This window comes from Micropterus salmoides, unplaced genomic scaffold (assembly GCF_014851395.1).
Source record: "Micropterus salmoides isolate LMB-PRFRI ecotype aquatic unplaced genomic scaffold, ASM1485139v1 Ms_hic_scaffold_3, whole genome shotgun sequence".
Classification (NCBI taxonomy): Eukaryota; Metazoa; Chordata; class Actinopteri; order Centrarchiformes; family Centrarchidae; genus Micropterus; species Micropterus salmoides.
The window spans coordinates 22,403,418-22,424,256 of NW_024042261.1; the positions used below are offsets into that span (position 1 = coordinate 22,403,418).

Below are 20,839 nucleotides of genomic sequence, written 5' to 3' on the forward strand. Positions count from 1 at the left end.
AGGAATTATTACTGCAACACTTCAAATTATCATATAAATATCATATCAGTATCTTTCTTTAAAATATATGTTGGGCATCCAAATAGTTTTTTGATTAAATGTGCAAAACTATGGCACCCCCAAGGGGACATGGGTGTGCACAATAAATTATCTTGTGCTCATGGTAAAATATCCTGTGGCACCGCATATTTCCTTGTGCACACCAGACACTTCCTCATGTGCACCAGATACTTTGTGTTGGGCAGGTGAAATGTGATCCCCTCCCAATGTCCCCTTTGGGGCTGCATACAAAACAGTGCAGTGTTGGGATAGACAAGTTTTATTGGAGTGTTTTGTAAAATGAAGGGTTGAGTAGAAATTTAAATTCTCTATCAAGGTATATGAAAATGTGTTACACAAAAATCGATATATTATTATATATTGGAAAATCCATTTAGAAAAAATAACCAGACAGAGTGTCTTTGTTTGGTTAATCCAGCATATGAAATACTGATAGATCCAAGTACTTAATTAAATTGATGCAAAAAATTATATAAAACTCTAATATTGTGATGAAATGTTATAATCAAATAGAATCTCTCACACTTTGTTTTTTAAGAAGTTCATAGAGAATGCCATACAGCTATATGAGTAAATGTAATGTAATGTAAATAGTCAGGGCACATTTGAACCAGCAACAGTAAAACCAAGATGATATATTATGTAAACTGAGCTGCTTCATAACAAGACAAGATATAAGCTTGTGTGGTGTGGAACTGATGATACATGGATTTGTTTTGCACAGCTAGATAAACGAAGTGAGAGAGAGATGTAAGATCCATAAAGATAAGGATAAGCAGTTGTATCAGAGTGGAAATGATAGATTTTCATGCTCATCTAGTTTAAAGACAATTAAAAGCAAATATGCAATCTAACACATCAGTAATAAAGTAAATAGTCAGTGAAACCTCTAATTGTACTTTATTTTTATGTTATAACTTAAACATCTTGAGTAAATTAGCGTTCATTGCATTTGATCACTTCATGCAGGAGTTTCTGTGCTTGGTGTTCACTCTGTGTAATTTTCCACTATAATGTAAGGACAGGTGTTGTCAGTGGGTTGGTAACAGTTGCTCAGGTGACTCAAGGCAACTCCCCCTGCAGACGGACAGACAGTCATCTGCGGCTGACAGACGGAACAGCCTACTTTCACTGTAGAGCTCAAACCTTCAGCTTTATCCAAACAGAAAGCTGTGAGGTGTCATGGATGGACGAAGTATCCACACATTTATGCGACTATTTCAGCGAAAAACAAGAACAACATTTATTTAGCGCGCTTTTGAATTTAACCCTCGGTTATGGATCGTCTGGATGAATGGAGCTTCAAGTCTAAGAAAATGGACCTGGAGGACTTCTACTTCGACTACGGAGCGGAGGAAATAACAGATTATCAAGACCCCATTGAACTTCTGGCTGCTTTGAAACAAAAGGAGGAAGAGGTTATTTTGGCAGCCCAGCTGGGAAACGCATTGCTCCTGGAAAACCGTCAGTTGAAAGATCACAGCGACAAACTTCATGAACAATACGCAGACAAACTGGAGGTAAGACTAATCTGCTTTTATTACGGTGCGGAGCAGTGATATAGCTCAAATTAGTGGTGTATGATGAGAGGTTATGAAATGTGTGGTTTAGAAAGAATTGACGACGTGGTCACTGTTAATGTTGCGTGGTGAAAATGAAGTGAAGTTTCCTGCATGAGGAGAATAAAGGATATAGTCTAACGTTACACTCAATAATAATGCGTCAAAATATGCGTCTTTACTGTGTTGTAGAGCAACTTTGGGAACAAACTGAATCCAGTAGACTAATATCCTCCACATATATCTTGGAGTATTACAAGAAAATTTCTATTTTTTTCTTCAAGAATATAGGTATCACAAATTGTACCAACCATTTATTCGGATACAGATACACCAGCTTCGCAGTTTCTTTATTGTTATATGTCCAAATATATGCAATATATGACAAAATGATGGAGAAAATACAGATGGATGTGGTGAGAAACCATGTGAATAATACAAAAGACCTTACATCATCCAATATAATCCAATATCAATCTCAATATATTAGATATTCAAAGGAAATCTAGTGTAAATGTATAGAGGAATTTACATGCTCATCATTAAAGCAGCTGTCATTTAGTGTAAACTGGCAGAAAAGTTGGTTCCACTTCAAATTGTTTACTTTACTGAACTTTCAGTTTCATGCCTCTTTATTCTATTGTCCTCTCTCTCTCTGTTGTGCTGTTCCAGTGACCACAGCAGTATTTCCATCTTAAGAGACACATCTGTGCTGAAATCTTTCTCAGGCATCTTCACTAGTTGTGAAAGATACTAACTCCTTAATGAGACCTCAGCAGTTAACTTCTGCCTCTACACAAGCAGATAACAGCAGTTACAGTCAGCAGCAAGGCCCACAGATGCCCTCAACGCACCCACACTTGAATTGACTTTGTGATGATTCTCCACATTTTCTAAATGTCTTTGTTGTGAAGCTGCAGAAGCATCACACACCTGAGCTGTAAGGACAGCCTAAATAATGGCCTCATGGCTTTTCTCAGGTTAACTGCTGCGGTCTTTAATCTTTATCAGTTGTGACCACGACTTAAAATACAGAGTTGGGGCAAACCATAGGCATGGTGTTAATATGACAAGTACTTTACAAAGTGCAATAAAGATGTGGCTTGGACTTATCTGCCTAGAAACAGATGATAAATAGTACTCGTATGGAATATAAGGCTGCAGCTAATGATTATATTATCGATGAATCTGATGATTACTTTGTCAATTAATCATTTGGTCTATAAAATGTCAGAAAATGGGGATTTACGCCCAAATTCCTAAAGCTGAAGGTAGGGTCTTAACATTGCTTTTCTGGAGATAAAAATATATATATTTTACTATCGCATAAGAAAATCATAACATTTGAGAAGATAAAACTGGGGACATTTTGCTTGAAAAATTACTTGCACTATTAATCAATTATCAAAATATTTTTTTGTCTATCAACCTATTGATTAATCGACTAAAAGTTTCAGCTCTAATGGAATATATAAAAACAGATTTCTCATAAATGCTGTAAATTCTCAGTGCATGCCCAGATACTCAATTTTCAGTCAGATCCTAGCTATCATGTATTTCCTATCATCCTTTGCAGCTCTGAACGAAGCTCACTGGCACACTTTGAAGATAAAATGTTATCATTGTAATCATCCTGTTGCCGATAATGATAATTTCCAAGCGTTATAGTTTCAAACCAATGCAGATCATACATTCGCTTATATGTTGAAATAACTGTGATGAATCTTTCCAACCCTGTGTAGGAGCTGGAGCAGGGCAGGCATGATCTGCGACTGAAGCTAGAGGGCTGCCAGTCCCAGTGGGAGAGCCAGGTGGGGGACCTGGAGAGGGATGTGAGGGAGCTCAGCGCCCAGGTGGAGCGGCTCACACAGGCCCTCAGCGAGGCAGAGAGGGACAAGAGTAGAGCCCAGCTGGAGCACAGCGAGCACTCTCAGCGACTTAGGGAGCAGCTCAACACCGTGAGTCCCACACATGGACAGCAGCCAGTGTGTGAATTTTAATGTCTGCATCACGTGAACTGAGGGGAACTATAGAGCTTGACTCCAAAGTAACTGAGCCACTGTGAAAAAAACACCTGAGTTCTGGCTCCAAAGCTTCAGGTCTTCTGAGTCATACTAGATAAGATGGGCTTTCATCCAATCCACACTCTGAAACTCAATGTTCTTTTCAAACGACTCTGGTATCAGTCTGACTCAGTCTAATCTTCTCTAGAGGGAGGCCAGACTCTCAGTTTCACAGACTCAGAGCTAGGCCATGACAAACTACTTGCAAAGTTTTGATAAAAAAAGAAAGTTTTCCCGACACAGGTACGGACTTTGTCAGTCAGTAGCTGGGAAGTCTGAGCTCTTTCAGTCAAATTATCTGTGCCAGAATGGAAAAGACATGTAAACAAGAAGGGGAGTGACAGTTAATGCCCTGATTTGATTTCAGAACTATAAAAAGAGGGAGGAAAGTTTAGAGAAGCTCTGGAAGATGCTGGTTTTACATTTTACTCCCTTCCAGTCATGCATATTTGTTAATCTGATTTATCGTTTAAGTCACTTTCTGACCAAACATGCCAAACATTCTCTGATTCCTGCTTCTCAGATGTGAGGATCTTCTGCTTTTATATTGTTGTAAACTGAATATCTTTCAGTTTTGGTACTGTTGGTTGAATCAAACAAGATATTTAACCAAACCATTAGTCCTTTGGTAGATTAATCATTATGAAAAAAAAAATCATTATCATTGCAGCCCTGTGTGAGAACATCATAATATTAAACCAGTTTATTTTAGTAACATGAAGTTAACTTTTAACTAAGTGCTTAGATGACATAATGGACAAAGTAACATAAAGCTGACTCATGTGTCAAATTTTGATGATCTACAGCTTTCCATGCTAAGGAAACCGTGTGCACTGGGAAGAAAAATCAAACCAATGACATATTTTACAGCCTCTTATCAGTTAACATGGAGGAGCTGATTGGATCACACAGCCGGACAACCTTGGGTATTTTTCCAGCCTTTGGAAGTAGGGAATGTGTTGCTAAACATGACAGTCGTGACGTGTTGCGTTACACACGACCGATTTGCTTAGTAGAGCAGCAAAATGAACAACAAACCTTGAGCTCTTTTAAAGTTAAAAATGAATCCAAACAACCGTGTGCGCCCTCCCATGAGTCAAAGTCCACAGAATAAGGAACTGTGAATGTCTCTCCTCCCTCTGCACCCAGGCTGAAGGACTTGCCGAGGTAATCAGACTCCCTAGAAGTTCAGGAAAAAGTCAATTAAGATAAAAGCCGTTATTTCGGTTTGGGGCTGTTCAAGGAGGAGGAAGTGGAGAAAATGTTTTGTTTGGCTGTGTGGCACCAGACGTGGGTAACTCTGGACACTGTGTGGTTGTAAAGGCCAGAGCAAAGTGAAGAAGCTCCATGTCTGATGTGTCTTTGCCAGACGTGGTGAAGGGTGCTGCTGCTTCGGTTTCACCGTTGCCCGCTGTGGTGAGTTGTGTCTGTGTGTCTGTATGTCTGTGATTAAGTGTGTTTGTACAGGCACTCCCACAGCTATGATTGGAACATAGCTTTTTGTCCTGTGCGCCCTCATCGGGTTTCAGTTGGCCAGGAATTAAAGGAATTATTTTATTGTCAGTTAATCTGTTGATTATTTCCTTAATCAATCCATTGATTGTTTGTTTTATAAAATGGCAGAACATATTGAAAAATGCTTGTCACAAGTTCCCAGAACCCAAGGTGACGTTTTCATGCGTCTGGAATTGTCCGACCAACAGCACAAAACCCAAAGATATTCAGTTTACTGTCTTTGAAGTCAAATCAGCAAATATTCAAACCTGGAATCAGAGGACAATTTTGGCACCAGGACGTTATGACAACAAATGATTAATTGATTAACAAAATAATCTCTATCCATCAACTGATCGATTATTCCACTTATCGTTTCAGCTCTTGGCTCTAGTAGAGTTTTTGGAGTGAGTTTACACAGTTAATTTGTATCCTAATGTAGTCTCTTGACTCTCTGTCTTTCATACTCAAAAAATTGACTTTAGATCATTTCTGTGTACACTATCTGGAGACTTGTGGATTGTGACTCTACTTATAATGAAGCTCTAGCAGGTTTCAATGAGCTTCAAACTCTATATCCTACTTGTGAGAGTGTAAGCAGAGCATGACAGGAATCTGGAGGAGGGTGCCGTACCATACCGCACAAACCTGAGAGAGAGAGAGAGAGAGAATTCATCATGTTAACCAGCAACGGCAAAGCTCTGATGTGAGAGAGGAAAGATTTGCTGCAGCTCTCCGTCCTGGTGCATTTGAGGAAGCGGCTGCACAAAAACAATGTTGACGTGTGCCAGATCATCACAAGGTTCAGCGCTGACTGTTTGTACAGTTGCTGGAAAGAAGGTGTTAAAATATCAGTGACGTCAGGGTGTTTTTCTTCTATTTACATTACCAATGTTGTCATTGCTGCAGCTGAAGCACAATGTGAGGACACTCAAGAGAAGCACTCATGAGTTTGTCTTTTGTCTGACCCATCTCTTCGTTAATTTATTACTTGACTCTGTGAATATTTAGCGAGGAATATATATAATCTCTGATTATGACGAGGCAGCAGGTTATGAAATTGTTTCCACTGAAGGGAAAAGAAAAAAGAGGTTAGGACATTTCGCTGGTTTAGTTTGACTCTTGTGCAAGAAAATGTTCTACAGCTTAACATCATCAGTAAATTAGAAATTGGGATATAAACACATCTACTGGATAAGAAGTGCCCGACTTGAAAGGGAGTGTGATTATTAGGTGATAAGCTGGAAATGTTGTTTCTTAACTTATGCTATCAATAACACAACTTCAGGACATTGGTTTGGACCTGTGTCAAGTTAGATTAAGTTGAGCCATCAGTCATTCACAGTTTTGGTTACAATGATTTATGTTTGCACCAGCTACTCTGATTCAGTATCCCACAGTCAATATTTAATCAGCATTATCACAGTTCTGTAAGAAAAGAATATTTAAAGTTAGACTTTCCAAATGAAAAAAAAGTGTGACATGAGAGAACAAACACTCAGTTTAGCCAGTTTATTAGGTACGCCTCGCTAAAACTAATGCAGCCTGATACAACAGTCCTGCAATAAATCCTACATTGATAAACTTGATGAATCAACTTTATGCTCATTTTAGAAACTGTAGATTGAGAATCTGGTCAACGGGAACATAATCAGTAACAATTTTGATAATCGATTGCTCATTATAGCCATTTTTTAAGCAAACATTCCAGAAATTTGCAGGCTCCAGTTTCAGAAATGTGAAATGTGATTGTATGCTTTTTTTTTTTTTTGGTGAAACATGATGAATGAACTGAGTATCTATGAGTTCTAGATTTTTTTTGTCAGAAAAAAAACAAGACATTTGAAGACGTCACCTTGGACTCTGGGATCTTGTGACTGAACTTGATTAATCATTTTGTCAATAAAATGCCGGAAAACAGTGCCTGTTATAATTTCCCACAACCCAATAGTGACGTCTTCAAATATGTTGTTTTGTCCAACCAGCAACACAAATCTGAAAAGTTTTTTTAATATTTAGTTTACTTTCACGTGTCACCAAAAAGCTTCAAATCCTCAGGTTTGTTAAAGCTGGAACTTGCAAATATTTGCCGTTTTTGCTCAATAAAGGAATATTTGCTCATCAGAATAGTTGACGGATAAATTTTCTGTCAATTAACTAATTGATTAATTGACTTATTATTGTAGCTCTGCTATTTTTTTGACATTTCATAGTCTAAATGGAGCCCAAATATTTTGTCCATCCCAAATACACATGACTTTTTCACCTTCTGCTTTCTACCCGGTGTTACATGATCACCTCCCCTGGCCGTGGATCACGGTGTGTTATTGGACCACTGTGACAAATCCCTCACTGTGGATTTCCGTTATTGTAAAAGTAGATGCCTGAAAAGAGGCGAGCCCCCATGACCTCTGCTCTCTCTACCAGCATCACGCAGCTCAGGCATAAAGGGAATGCCAATATATTTCAGGGGGAGATATAAATCTTTAATTTGCTTTTTTGATGTTGCCCCTCATACCCAAACATCCCATCATCCCAGGGGAAAGCCGTCTTTTCTGTGTGTCCCCTGAGGGGCTCGGCTGTAGCTTGGGTAGTCAGCTGTTAGATACCTTAGAGTTTGGATTGTTGATGGCCTGAGGCTTGGTGGGGGGGGCCATGTGAGGGGATATCATCTTTGTGTCTCTACCAAATGGAGCGTCCTCCTTCTACTCCCGTGTTGGTGATTCTCAGTGGGTCGCTGCCTCTATTGTAGTTAGGGGCCCATGTTGACGAGACAAGGCAACAGTAATGACTACGTTCATCTTTCAAGCCCCCACCATCTCCTCCCCAAAGTGTGTCTACATGCTATGTTTTGTTTTTGTTCATTGGTGCCTGCTTTACTCTCGTCTCACACACACACTTTTCCCACTAAACCTAGCCCTCGCACCTGCCTCACTTAGTCTGTGCACTCCTACCAACACGTACACACAAGGTATCCCCTCCGCTTTACCCTCATGATGTCCAAGTTTACCCTCCGCCAAATTGTTGTCTAATGTGGCATGATGATGTCACAGACAGGACCAAGATGCCATCCGCTCCATCTGCCACAGGGGCCGGCCTTTCATCTTGTATTATGTGGCAATGATGGGACTTGACAGGGGCCCGCCAAACTGCTGAGTAAGGGGAACTGCAGGTCCCCAACCAGGACGGGGGTGGGGTGGGTGGTTTGGGAGGCTTCAGAACTAGCACAGCAGTGCTCCAAAGATTCCTGCGTTTTTAGTTTTTATTGTTACAAAGTCATCTTGTGTTTCAGAGGTAATTTTTGACAAAGTAGCTGATTTTCAGAGAAATTTCAGAGTTGAACCATGATGATGAGAAATCATTATTAATCACTTAATAATATGTTATTAGTCAATGATTGGTTAATTGTTTTTTTTTAATGTTTTTTGTTTATTTACTAAAGTGGTTTTCAGCCTTTTTTGGCTTGTGACTTCTTAAAGGTGCCCTGTGAAATTTTCTTGTCAACAAAGTACGAAACGCGTTGTGTGTATCCTTGAGGCCTAACAAACATGGTAAATGCATTTCCTTCCCTCATTAAACACTGAATTATTTACTTTTAAAAAGTCCTGCGTTGTTTATATCCATGTTTGCTAGCTAGCTGTCGATCAGCGTGAAACCATCTGCAGGATTGTGCTTCGTGTTGCTGTGTACTCTTGCATATGCATGTGATACAAGGAGAAAAACAGGGAACCGCTTGCTCCATAGCGCTACTAGTGATCAAAAAATTCATAGGGTACCTAAAATGAGCCAATATTTACTCGTGACCCCTCATCACAGGTTACAAAAAAACATTTTTCTTTCATAAGTAGTTTTATCTGATGGATTTTTAGAGGCTGTTAGTGGTGACAATTTCTATATTTTAAGCAAGAATGAGAGAAAAGTTAATAAAAAACAAACATTTTGTCTTTCTTACCTCTTTAATATTCTTGTGACCCCTCAGATTGTATCTTTAGATCCCCAGCTTGGGAACCACCGGGTTCTCATCTGGTTCCAGATTACAGGATTTTACCTCAGAGAAACCTCCTGCTATATATTTGGTTATTTTTAGATTCAAGATTGTGGTCTCAATTCTCTGAGCTCGAGCCTCAGGCGAGCTTTGTTTTTGGAGTTTCTAGTTGACCGATACAAACACTTTAATTTCTGGCTGAGTGAACCTTTTCTGTGCTCATATCTCTCTGTAACCTCCTCCTCATGCTGAAAAGAAAAATTAAACAACGAGGGCTGTCCTGCAAATTCAACAGGGCACTTTCTATTGCCCTTCTACTGTCTATTTTCTTTTACTCCGTTTGTGAATCTCATGTGTCTGTGTTTTCTCTCTGATGTGTGTTTGCGTGTGTGTCTGTGGGTGTGTAGGCGATGGAGGTGGAGAGAGCCATGTCCAGTGAGCTGCAGGCTCTAAAGCAGGAGCTCCAACAAAAAGGAAGCCACAACAGGCCACAGGATGAGGAGCTGATCAGTGCCATGAGGGAGCAGGTAACCACCAAATACCAATACATGCACACTCTATATGTAACTGCTAAAAGGATGGTCAAGTAAAATGCTGCTAGTCTTAAGACAGAACGACAAGAATGTTATATACTAAGACTATAAACAGCAAATATTGAAAATTTCACTTTTAAACTATGTTTAGACCAGTTTTTCAGCTGCATAACAATTCATCATATTATATTATATTATATATAAATCACCAATTATTATTGGAATGTTACATCAGACCAATTACAACATTTAAACAGTAATTACTGCAGTAATGTAGCCTACCGTAAATCCACCAACTATTGACAACCTGACAGCTGCCTTAATTAATGTCCACAGAGTCACAGTGTTGTAAAGGACCTGTAGGCTATAGATCTTTTTTTTTTTTTTGTCCTGAGGATGAACCCATGATGTACAGAGATCTCTGTCCTTACATCATTGAAAGATGTCACGTTAAATATTGGGTAACACACTAATAACTTATTATAACTAATATCTAACCAGGATTTATATGTTTCTTAAAATGTAAACTTTTGCAAATGAATGCATTCCATATGTGCTTTGATATCGACTGTATGAATGAGGAAATGAAACGGTGTGTCAGACAGATGCTTCAGGCTCTGCAGGGTTTGTTGATGAAAACCTGTCAGTTAGCAGGTTAGGTTCACAGAGCTTAAGCTACCTCTCTTTCTGGAATGGAAAACCCAGAGCTTCCCCTCATCTCAGGCTTAACAACAAGTGTTCACTAAACCTGCTTTCTGAAACGGGGGCCCTCCTCTGAGATCTGTCTCTTAATAAACACAGCTGGGGAGATTCTGGTAAATGGTTTATGCAACCACTCTTCAGATTTTTCCCTGACGGTGAATAAAGTTTGACAGATAGGCCTATCATTGGTGGATTGATGGGGTGTGATGAAAAGGAATAGTGGGTTCATCTAGCTTTGCTTGCTGCATTCACTTTAGTTCAGTGTCAGTGTTGTTTAAACAGGAAAAGTTTTTGGCTGAGAGTTTTTATTATTTAAGTTTTAAAGAAATAACCTTTCCAGTACATAAAGAACAGAATGCAACACAAGACAAAATCTTACTGTAAAACATTGAAGAAGAGGCAACAGAACAACACTGAGATGGGAAACTCTGAGTTTGCCAGAACAGCTGATCAGAATTAGTTCAATCAACTGAGTATGTTCACTCTGAGTTAAGCGCCTGCATGTAGAATGAGAAAAGCCTCATCAGCCATGGTTACGGTACATATAGAGCAAAAAATTTAATCCTGCAGTGCTAAAAATATGAATGCGTGCCAACACGGACTTGACATTTATCTTTAAAAACAAGAGTGGAGAAAAGAGTCAAAGTTAACACTTACATTTTATTGAGCGTAGCTCATTCATCATTTATCACACTGGAATTTACTTAATGAATGATAAAGTGCTGGAATCGTATACTGTATGTTATATTCAGTGTTTAATAATTTAAGTATATTTATTCAGCTGTAACCTGATGGACAAAATGCCTTGAAGACCGAAGGATGGATCAAACAGACAGAAATAGTTTAGTCATGGACCTATGATTGTAAAGTCATAGTCCGACACAGTAATAATGCTTTTGGTGATTTGCCATTGAAAATGTGTGTAGGTTCAAACTAACTGTTCATTTTTAGACATTTAAAAAATCTCGCTCATTTCGCTTTTAATGAAATACTGTCAAAACACATTATGACTATAAGCAGCTAATATTCAAATACTCACTTTTATACTATGTTTGGACCAATTTTAAAAGTAATTTAAGCTGACAACAATGATCCTAATTAACATCTCCAACATAACAACTAGCCTATGATAGGAATGTCCCATCAGACTAATTACAACATTTAAACAGTAATTAGTGCAGTAATGTAGCCTATGGTAAATTTGTCATTGCAACTGTCAACAACCTGACAGTTTACTCGATTAATGTCTACAGAGTCTATTCTGTGCTGAGGATGAATAAACGATCTCCAGAGATTCATCTGTAATCTGTCCTTACATCGATGACAGATTAAACATAAAAGCAGTCACGTTAAAGTCATCATGTCTGGGTAACAGATACTCGTTATGTATATTATAATTTTATTATAATTCACATCTTCCCGCGATTTATATGTTTCGTTTGTTGATGTAAAACGTGTCTGCGAACAGTTTAGGTAGTATAAGCTACCTCTCTTTCTGGAACAGAGCTTTCCTTATCTCAGGCTTAACAAACTCAGAGATTTCTTCAAAGGATACTTCCCACATAAAATGATGTAAAAACGTGCTTTATTTTTATACTTTCACAGTTAAATTCAGAGAAAGAGAGAAATTTTTGCGGCACCTCTCCAAACGCTGACAGATAACAACATTGGTGGATTGGTGGGCTGTGATGCAAGGGCACATGGGGAGTTAATACGAGAAGACAGAACTTTTCAATTATATTTAAGATCTGTGTTTGTGTTTTTTGTTTTTCAGGTGTTGCGTCTCACCCAGAAGGAACAGGGGCTGGAGGAGCGTTTGGAGAGCGTGTGTCAAGAAAACACAGCGCTGAGGGCAAGTTTAGCCTCTTTACACGCACGCCTGGCTCTGGATGACCAACTCAAGCAGCAGCACAGCCAGCAGGTACATATACAAAACATTACATGCTTGTGCTGAAACACACACAGACAGGCAAACACAGAAAAGACAGCACAAAACAGCTCAGTGCGGTCAGTTGTGTATGAATGAAAGAGCCTCAATAAAAGGGATTTTCTGCTCCCAGCCTGGGTTTCGGCTTGGCTTGTGGAAAGCATAGCTAAACAATCACCTCATCCCCGTCATTGTAACATTCACTCGCAATTCTGGATTCCACTCGTGTTCATTTAGTTTCATGTTGGGCTGGAGGCTGGAATCTGGCATGTCAGGATTTCTGAATTGAAGGCTAGTGGGAAGTTGTGTCTCATGACAACTTTTTAAAAAGCACACATGCTCATAGGTAAAAGGACCCAACATTATATCTCTGTTCATCATCATCAGTATAATCTGAGGGTCATGGGTAAAAGCATTTTTTTCTGATTAAATCTATCTCTCTTTGTTTTTAATCGGTATAATCTGAGAATTCGTAATGTTTTTTTATCCCAATCTCTATCAATTGTTGTAGTTGTCGCTCACCTCAGACTGACGTCAGTGCCTGGGGGTTTTGTCTCTATCTTCATGTGTGTCTAAAAGAATGCCATGATCATTTGTGTCAAAGGCAGCACTTAAGTCGAGCAGCACCATAATTGAGCACCTGCCTGCGTCACAGTTCATTAAAAGATCATTAGTGACTCTGAGAAGAGCTGTCTCCGTGCTGTGATGCTGACGAAAGATGCTGTTGTTTTCCACAGCAGCAAGAAGCCTCTTAGAAACACTTTTTTCAAGAATCTTTAAAATAAAATACAGTTTAGAGATCGGATGAAGGTAGAATCTAACTCAGGTTTTGTTAGGACTGGTTGGACACAAGCAGTAATCCGGAATACGGACACCAGTAGACAGCAAGCTGTTCAAAACAGTTAGCAAATGGGGTCCAATACAATTCATAACTTCAAATAAAAACTTAGTTGGGATTATGTCAAGAGGGCTGGAGACACTTGTACTCACACCACCTTGTGTTTTCAGATAGCTGAGGCATGGCAGGAGGTGGAAGCGGCACGGAGTCGCTCACAGCAGCTACAGGCCCAGGTGGAAGAGCTTCAGGAGGAGGTGTCCCTGCAGGAAGCCAGGAGCCACGGAGATGCCTCCCTGCTGTCCGAGCTGGAGATCAGCTTGGAGACGGCAGCGCTGGGAGTCAGCAAAGACGAGGTACTAAAGCCACAGGACTCGAGCAGATTACTCTTAAGCACAATCATACTACAGTGTTTTAAATCATTAAGCCACAACATGAGAAAGATTTGACTGATGCAGAACTGCCAAATATACATTTGTATAACATTAAGAACTTTCACAAGCACCAAAAAAGGATACATGATTTATGAGTAATTGTGTTCTTAGATAGAAAAAGGTTGTAGCTGGGAGGCTTGAATTGTAGTAATGAGCTTGTGAATCATTCAGTCAGGCTCATTTGAGAATTATGGCAAAAAAATTAACATTAAATTTAGGGGAACTTCATCTAGTTAGAAAGAAGTGAGATACCAGACCTCTGTAGTCCCTGCCCCCCATCTCTGCTTGAGGCTAGCAGCTCAAGGCTACATTAGCCGCTACTAGCATAACGCACCTGAATCGCCGACTGAACTGACCGACTGTGGTAAAGTTGCATTATGATAATGTAGGCGGCAGGTTTTGACATGGAATAAAAAATACAACATCCCTGGTTCTTCTGCATCAATTTTGATCTTTTTTTCCCTCCAAATTGTCCAATCTGAGTGCGACAGTGTTACACAAGTGCAATGCTAAATCAGTGGACTACTCTTTAAGGGACATGCTGTTTCAACCAAGAACCAGCTTTATTTATATATATCTGTGGGGTATACATAAGACGTTAACATAAGATGATATAATGACATAAAACATTAATCATAAAACAGGCATTCCTGTCTTCTGTTGTCCCTAAAATGTTTCTCCATTGATTTTTCCAGAAAATATATATTAATGCTGCGCATAACATAATGCCCTATATATCAATATCACGACATAGAGTTACAGTGATAAAGGATCAAACACTCCTAGCAGAACTAAGAGTAGAAAATAGTTTCCATTTGTTCTCAAAACACAGTTACTGTAAATTACTGTAAATGTTTCAGACTAATTATGCAAAATGAAAGTAAGCGTAAGTAGTACTTTATTTGAACAATACAACAAACACAGCCAGCCTTAACTATGTGACAAAGAGGCTGTAAAAAAAACTAAGCACTGTACGTTAACTGATAGAAACACCAGAATCCTTTACTTTGGGACTGGTCCTGAATTCCGTAAGTTTTGAGGTGAAAATGTTTTCCCGTGATGACTGGAAACAAGAATATTAAACAAAGTCTTTCTAGAAAGACGTGTATCGTGAGATACCACAAGAACGGCACCAGAGAAACGTTATCTGTAAGTTGTTGTTGTAGCTAAAGTACAGTACTCTCTGCAGATGCAGAGAGGAACAGACAGTTCTCCGTGACAGTGTGACTTGTGTTGGAAGCAAGGACACACGAGGGGAAGGTGTGAAGTCCCTGATTTTTAAAGTGAAGACACACAAAGATATATTAGATATTGCTTGTCATAGGAGAGAAGTTTTGTTTGACTTACAGTGAAGCCAAGTCCTCTAATTCTCTCACTCTGGTTGTCTACTGTAATTGTTTTGTTCCAGCAGGAAAATGACATAAAACTGTACTTGTCAGTGACTCACAACATTTCCTGTTTGTCACATTGTAGGAGGGTTTCCTGGTTTCATAGCTTTCAGCAAATGTATACAGCTGTGTCTGTGTACAGTAATGGGTTACTTTTCAATAAAACACCTAAATTATTAGCTCCTTTAACAAATATACAGTTTCAACCTTCAAGCTAGACCAATTATTTTATAGAGTAACTCAGCACTTTAAACGAAAGTTAATAAGTACATTGACACTGTGAAAGTCATAAATAACATAAATCAACATGCCTCCTTTGCTGTTGTGCTTAGATAAAGCAAGAAATGGGCTCCATCCTTCAGTTACTGCTCCCGCTGACCCAGGAACTGAGCGGCTCAGGGAGCTCAAAGGACATGGACCTGCAGGCCATGCTGCATGAGTTGAAGGGAGTGGCCCAAACCCTGGCACAGGCATCTAGCCCTCAGGTGAGCGATACTCGCGCAAAATAAACAACTGACACAAGAGAGAAAATGCGAAACAAAAGGCTGACCTTGTTGCTTGAAATCAAAGGAGGACAGGAATATTACACTGTAAAGCAAAGGAAAGCAAGTTTATTTACATTGCACAATTCGTACATAGAAGCAATTCAGTGTGCTTTACATTGAAATGAGCAAAAAAGAAATATAACAAAAAAAAGTAGAAGGTACATGGAATAAAAACATCAACTTAAAATTAAGTAATATAATTAAAAATATATTACTAAAAGGATGATAAATAAATCAGAAGTAGAATTAAAAATCGGGACATAATAGCATGTAGCATGTTATAAGTAACTAATTTAATTACACAGTTACATTTATTTTGGAATTAAATTATGTAACTAACTTACATGTACTTCCCAACACTTATTAGTTGTATGCTTTTTAAAAAGATTTATTTTTTGTATTCATCTATTGCAGCACACTTGTTGTTGCACCATTGAAATGTAGGTTTTTAATAATCCAGAAAATGACAACTGTACTAAAAGTGAAATAACTACCCCACTTCGTGAAGTCATGGATCAAGAAAGTAGCCTACTCACACACCACACTTGTAAATTTCTTCACAGACCCCCTAGTGGCTGTTAGAGGCACCATAAGGTCAACACACTGAACCATCCGGAGGAACTGTGTGCAATGGATGCCAATGAATTGTTGCAGTTGATAGCTTCTATGCTTCGCTGAGCCTTTGTTTGCCACAAGCGAGCGCATACAATTGTCCAGTTGTATCTGATGGTGTTTGTATTCCATACAGACCAGTAATACGCGTTTATGACTGTAACTAAATAATGAAATATTCCTGCACCATCCCCTTCCCCCCTCGGAGCATCATGAAAATACACCGCCACAGAAATTGCTTCTGGTGTAAATCTCTGTAAAATGAATGGCCGTCATCTGATCTCTATGTCAATGTCTCCATCACAGGAGCTGAATCAAGCTTTTGTCGCCAGGACAGGTGATCAGTGTGGGAATCCGAGAGCAGCACAGGAGCTGAGGGATCAGGTAACCCAGTGATGAACGAACCCCTGTTTCAGAGAGGGACAGAGCACATAGCGGCCTATTATTGTCACTGTCATCCATCTTGGTGTCACACATTCACTGACCTCCTGTTTTACTGGAGCTTTTTTGATTCTTTTTCACCTCAATCTTACACCTTGCTACCTGCTTTAAGTGGCAAAATTAATGTAGTGCATGATTTACAAAGGTTTCTTTTGTTTTAAACTCATAAAGACATACATACATTTTTCACTTTGAATCATTGCCATAGCTTTTCAAAATGTTTGCCCTAAATCAAGTGTTTTGTCAAGTACAACATCTGAATTAGTTTATTCCCAAATTAAATTAAAATAAATGTCTTCATTTTATCATCACATTTTTTGTGATAAATTGCAACTTCAGTCATTTTCACATTAGTACAACACATCTTTCTTCTCCTCTAAGCACTAACAACACTGTTAAGTACAAAATTCAGTTTTCCAAACCCAAATTGCCTCTTACAGGGTACAAGGTACAGATGAATCCAAAGATTAAAAGTTATGAAATAGACATTTTAACTGGAACATTTAATAGTCCTTTGAAGCCAGAAACCACTTTAGTGCAACAACAATGTCTTTATTTTTGACAACAGATATACACAGTAAGTATTACCCCAGCGGTCTAAACACAGTTAATTTATTCTTCCACCAGAATGTCCTGCTGCAGCAGGAAAATGCTGAGCTGAGGCAGAAGCTGCAGAGCGTACAGGAGCAGGCTGAAGTCGTCCAACAGGCCATCAGAGACCGGGATGAAGCCATAGCCAAGTGAGTAGCTAATTTTCTTCCTCATTAATGTCAATACAAATAATAATATTGATCATATTCACTTCCGTTTCACAGCATTTTTCCATTTGCATTTGCATTTTACAAGAACAGCTATTCTTGAATTTTATTTAAATTTTGGGTTGAATATTAAAGAAAGAAATCAATTAATTACTGTCAGGGGAATAGAGGTGTAATTCATTGTTTTCTTATCGAAAGCTACTCTTGCAGCCAAAGTAAGTTTGAACATGGCATTTTTTATGTATCACTGTGATGTGACTGAAGAGGTTTCATTGCTTCTTGGCAGGAAAAATCTAATGGAGGCAGAGTTGGTGAGAAGTAAAAATGACATGATGTCCCTGAACAACCAGTTATTAGAAGCCATCCAACGTAAACTGGAGCTGTCACAGGAACTGGAGGCCTGGCAGGTGGGGACTCTTTTCTCTATAGACTTTTTTTTGTCCATCCCATCCAGTCTTCTGTATCCTGAACCACTTCATCTTTCATGCTGTCTCTTTGTCACACTGTCTAACTGCCTTTGAATCTGTACATCTCAAGCCCTTAATCAATACATTTGATTCACCCCTTTAAGATCTACATCATAACTGATGAAATATCACTGTTTGAGGCATGATGTCTGCCATTTTAGTGATAATTTGACAAGACAGGAGATGTGTCCTCAGTGGGAGGTCAGGCACAGACCCAGCTATATCTCTGAGCAATGTCAGTTGGGGGGATTTGAACGGCAGGTGTCTCTGTCTACAAGTCCTTCTGCTGCTGAGTCACTATGCCAAGCCTAGCCATCTGCTGGAGGGCCTGATCTCTCGTGTTTTCATGGATGTAATGCAGCTAATATTTCAACCAAAACACAGACTCATTTGCTGGAGAAATCATGTTTGTTGAAGTAGGCCTTTTGCTCCTTAAAGGCAAAAATCATTCACTAAAATGTATTAAATGGTCATTATAATATTGAATTATCCTCGATGACAGTCAAAAATAATCTGTAAAATGAAAAATATTCCTTTGGGATTTCTAATCCAAAATATAAATATGTGTGTGCTGCATGTGTCAAAGACGTGACGACACACAAACATCAGTGTACAAATTTCTTATTTACAGATGGAAGCCGCACAAATGCAGTGATGGGTTCAGAAATAAAAACTGTTAAATATACAGAAATGGACAGGAATATTGACAGGCCATGTACATATCACATGCACTGAGCAGAATAGTTCATGAAAACAGTTCAGGGTAGATCATGGAGGCAGTACAATCACACTATCATACTATAATATGGTGTGTTCCGTCTGTCCCATGATTTCTTTTAAAGCCCTCCATGGTTTATAGTTACATATTTCTGACCTTTTTTAACATCTGGTAGGGCAACTAAATGATGTTAAACAAATCCACATTATTATTTTTGTTGTTGTTGTTATTTTTATTTATTTATTTATCTTTTTAACTGCTATGTTAGCTCTAACACCCCTTTGTGTCAGATCAGCTGAATATGCTACATTTTATAAAGCTTTTTCCATTACCTGAAATTCTTGTAGTATTTAATTTGTGTAAATCTGGTTTTGAACGGTGCTATAGAAATAAAGTTTACTTAATGAGACTCTCTTAAAATGTTCTCATTGTCTAATTAAAATTGTCTAATTAATCTCATGAAAATACAAACCAACAATGCGTTAATTTATCTCTCAAGCCTTTACGACTTCTGCAGCCTGTCGGTGGCTGTCAGCTCTGAGTTTCAATTTTTAAAAAGGGTCAGTAGTTTTCTAAAATAGCTGGGCTCTGTGGTTTTTATGAAATGTTATCTAAACAGGAGTTAATTTGATGAGGACTATTTTTACCAAAGGATTCACACACATTTGGTGAACTAGCACCAGTATAATGGTAATGAAGGAACGTGTTACCCATCTCAATGGCGTGTCTTTTATAGTGGAGATCTATGGTACAGAGGAACAAGATACAGCTTATCAGGGTTTGGCTACACAGACAATACTTGTTAGTTTTAATTATATGAGGAACATGAGACACCACACTGAATCCCTGCTCCTCAGACTTCCTGCTCATTTCCTCTTCCTCCCCACCTCTCCTCAGGACGACATCCAGATCATCATCAACCAGCAGCTCAGGTCCCAGCAGCAGTCGGAGCTTTCGCAGAAGAAGTCCACCACCAAAGGCATGTCCTTCTTCCGCAAGCCCAGCAGGACGGCCTCAACCTGGACAAGCCAGTGCTCCTCCTCCTCCCCCTCCCCAAACTGGAGTTCCGACGCTGATCAGGACAAAACTCAGTCCCCCTGGAGAGACTGGTTAAGACGAGGGAAAGGGGCACAGTATGGCAAATGATGGATGGTGAGTGCTATACCTTCCTCCTGAGAGCTGAGGAGAGGATGTGCAAGGAGGATAGGTCAGAGTTCAACATCCTGTACATCCCGCGGTGAAAAGAAGCCATAAAGACACTTTTAATTCAGTGATGAACAACAGAGCCACTACAGACAAAGGCTTGTCAAGCAGACACTTACTTGTACACATTTCACTGAGAGGCTGAGCCTTCCTAAAAACTAAACTGTGACGACCTGGAACACTAGCATTTTCACAGAATTACATTAGAAAGGTTTGATTAAGACTGTAAATATCGTGCCTTATTTTGTAATATCCGTACTATTGTGAATGTCTTTATGTCTGAGGCTTTATATGGTATACATGAGAAGTGTAGATCAGCAGAGAGTATTTGTTCAGATTACTGAATTACAGATGATTACAGATTAAAGAGTACAGTCAGGGAATAAACGATCAAATAGTTAATTTGTAATCGTATTGCAGTTTGTCTTTACATACCAAGTTGGATGGTGAGAAGATGCATTTTGCTCAAAAGCTAACTATGTAAACATGTTGATTGTATAAGAAACGCTGCATGTTTTCATGTACACTGAAAAAGCTGTTATTTTTATAAGTTTGTTTTGGTTTTTAGTAAAACCAAATATGTTCTCTGAATATTGACTTGGTGTGGTATGTGTCAGTCATGTATGTATATTATGTGACTCAGTGTTCAATATTAAAGCTGCTTAGTACAAACCCTAATGTGTCTGACTGACCACGTCTGTAATGATTGCAGGATAATCCATAAAACATCAAATAATCCTCTCAGGTTTTTGTGTTTTTGACTTTTTGTGTTCAGGATGTTAATATGATAAACTGAAAAGGGTAAAATCAGCCAGCTAACAACACATCTGAACAAGCTAAGTGCTCCACCAGCAACAAGAAACACTTAATGATGAGTGAGGCTACCTTGGGCAGCAGTATCTCAGTCCGTGGGGACTTGGTTTGGGAACCAGAAGGCAAGCATCATCCCCAAATTGCATATCTATGGGTAGTGTGTGCATGTTTTTGAAAAAGTGATTAAAAAAAAAAATATATATATATATTAATTAAGTCATTCTTATAGAGATATTTTGTTAGAAAACTTCTTAATTCAGAGCAACAATTATTCACTAAAGCGGGAAAAAATTGCAGCAATC

At 38.9% G+C, this 20,839-nt stretch overlaps 1 protein-coding gene across 1 annotated transcript; it reads left to right on the plus strand.

Annotated features, from left to right (window-relative positions):
* Positions 1 to 1,178: 1,178 nt before the first annotated feature.
* si:ch211-235m3.5 (BICD family-like cargo adapter 1) lies at positions 1,179 to 20,402 on the plus strand. The gene is made up of 10 exons (XM_038693515.1): positions 1,179 to 1,580; positions 3,362 to 3,577; positions 9,569 to 9,688; positions 12,171 to 12,317; positions 13,332 to 13,514; positions 15,313 to 15,465; positions 16,444 to 16,521; positions 17,206 to 17,318; positions 17,623 to 17,743; positions 19,419 to 20,402. Exons 1-10 carry the CDS (start codon positions 1,338 to 1,340, stop codon positions 19,665 to 19,667), a joined length of 1,623 nt encoding a protein of 540 aa, XP_038549443.1. The 5' UTR covers positions 1,179 to 1,337; the 3' UTR covers positions 19,668 to 20,402.
* The last annotated feature ends 437 nt before the right edge of the window (positions 20,403 to 20,839 follow it).

What these genes read in the sequence shown, in the direction of transcription:
- si:ch211-235m3.5 (XM_038693515.1), top strand. Translation starts at nt 1,338, where the DNA reads ATGGATCGTCTGGATGAATGGAGCTTCAAGTCTAAGAAAATGGACCTG. An exon ending in AATACGCAGACAAACTGGAG is followed by an intron (nt 1,581 to 3,361) that starts GTAAGACTAATC and finishes AACCCTGTGTAG; the next exon opens with GAGCTGGAGCAGGGCAGGCA. An exon ending in TGGGAGTCAGCAAAGACGAG is followed by an intron (nt 13,515 to 15,312) that starts GTACTAAAGCCA and finishes TGTTGTGCTTAG; the next exon opens with ATAAAGCAAGAAATGGGCTC.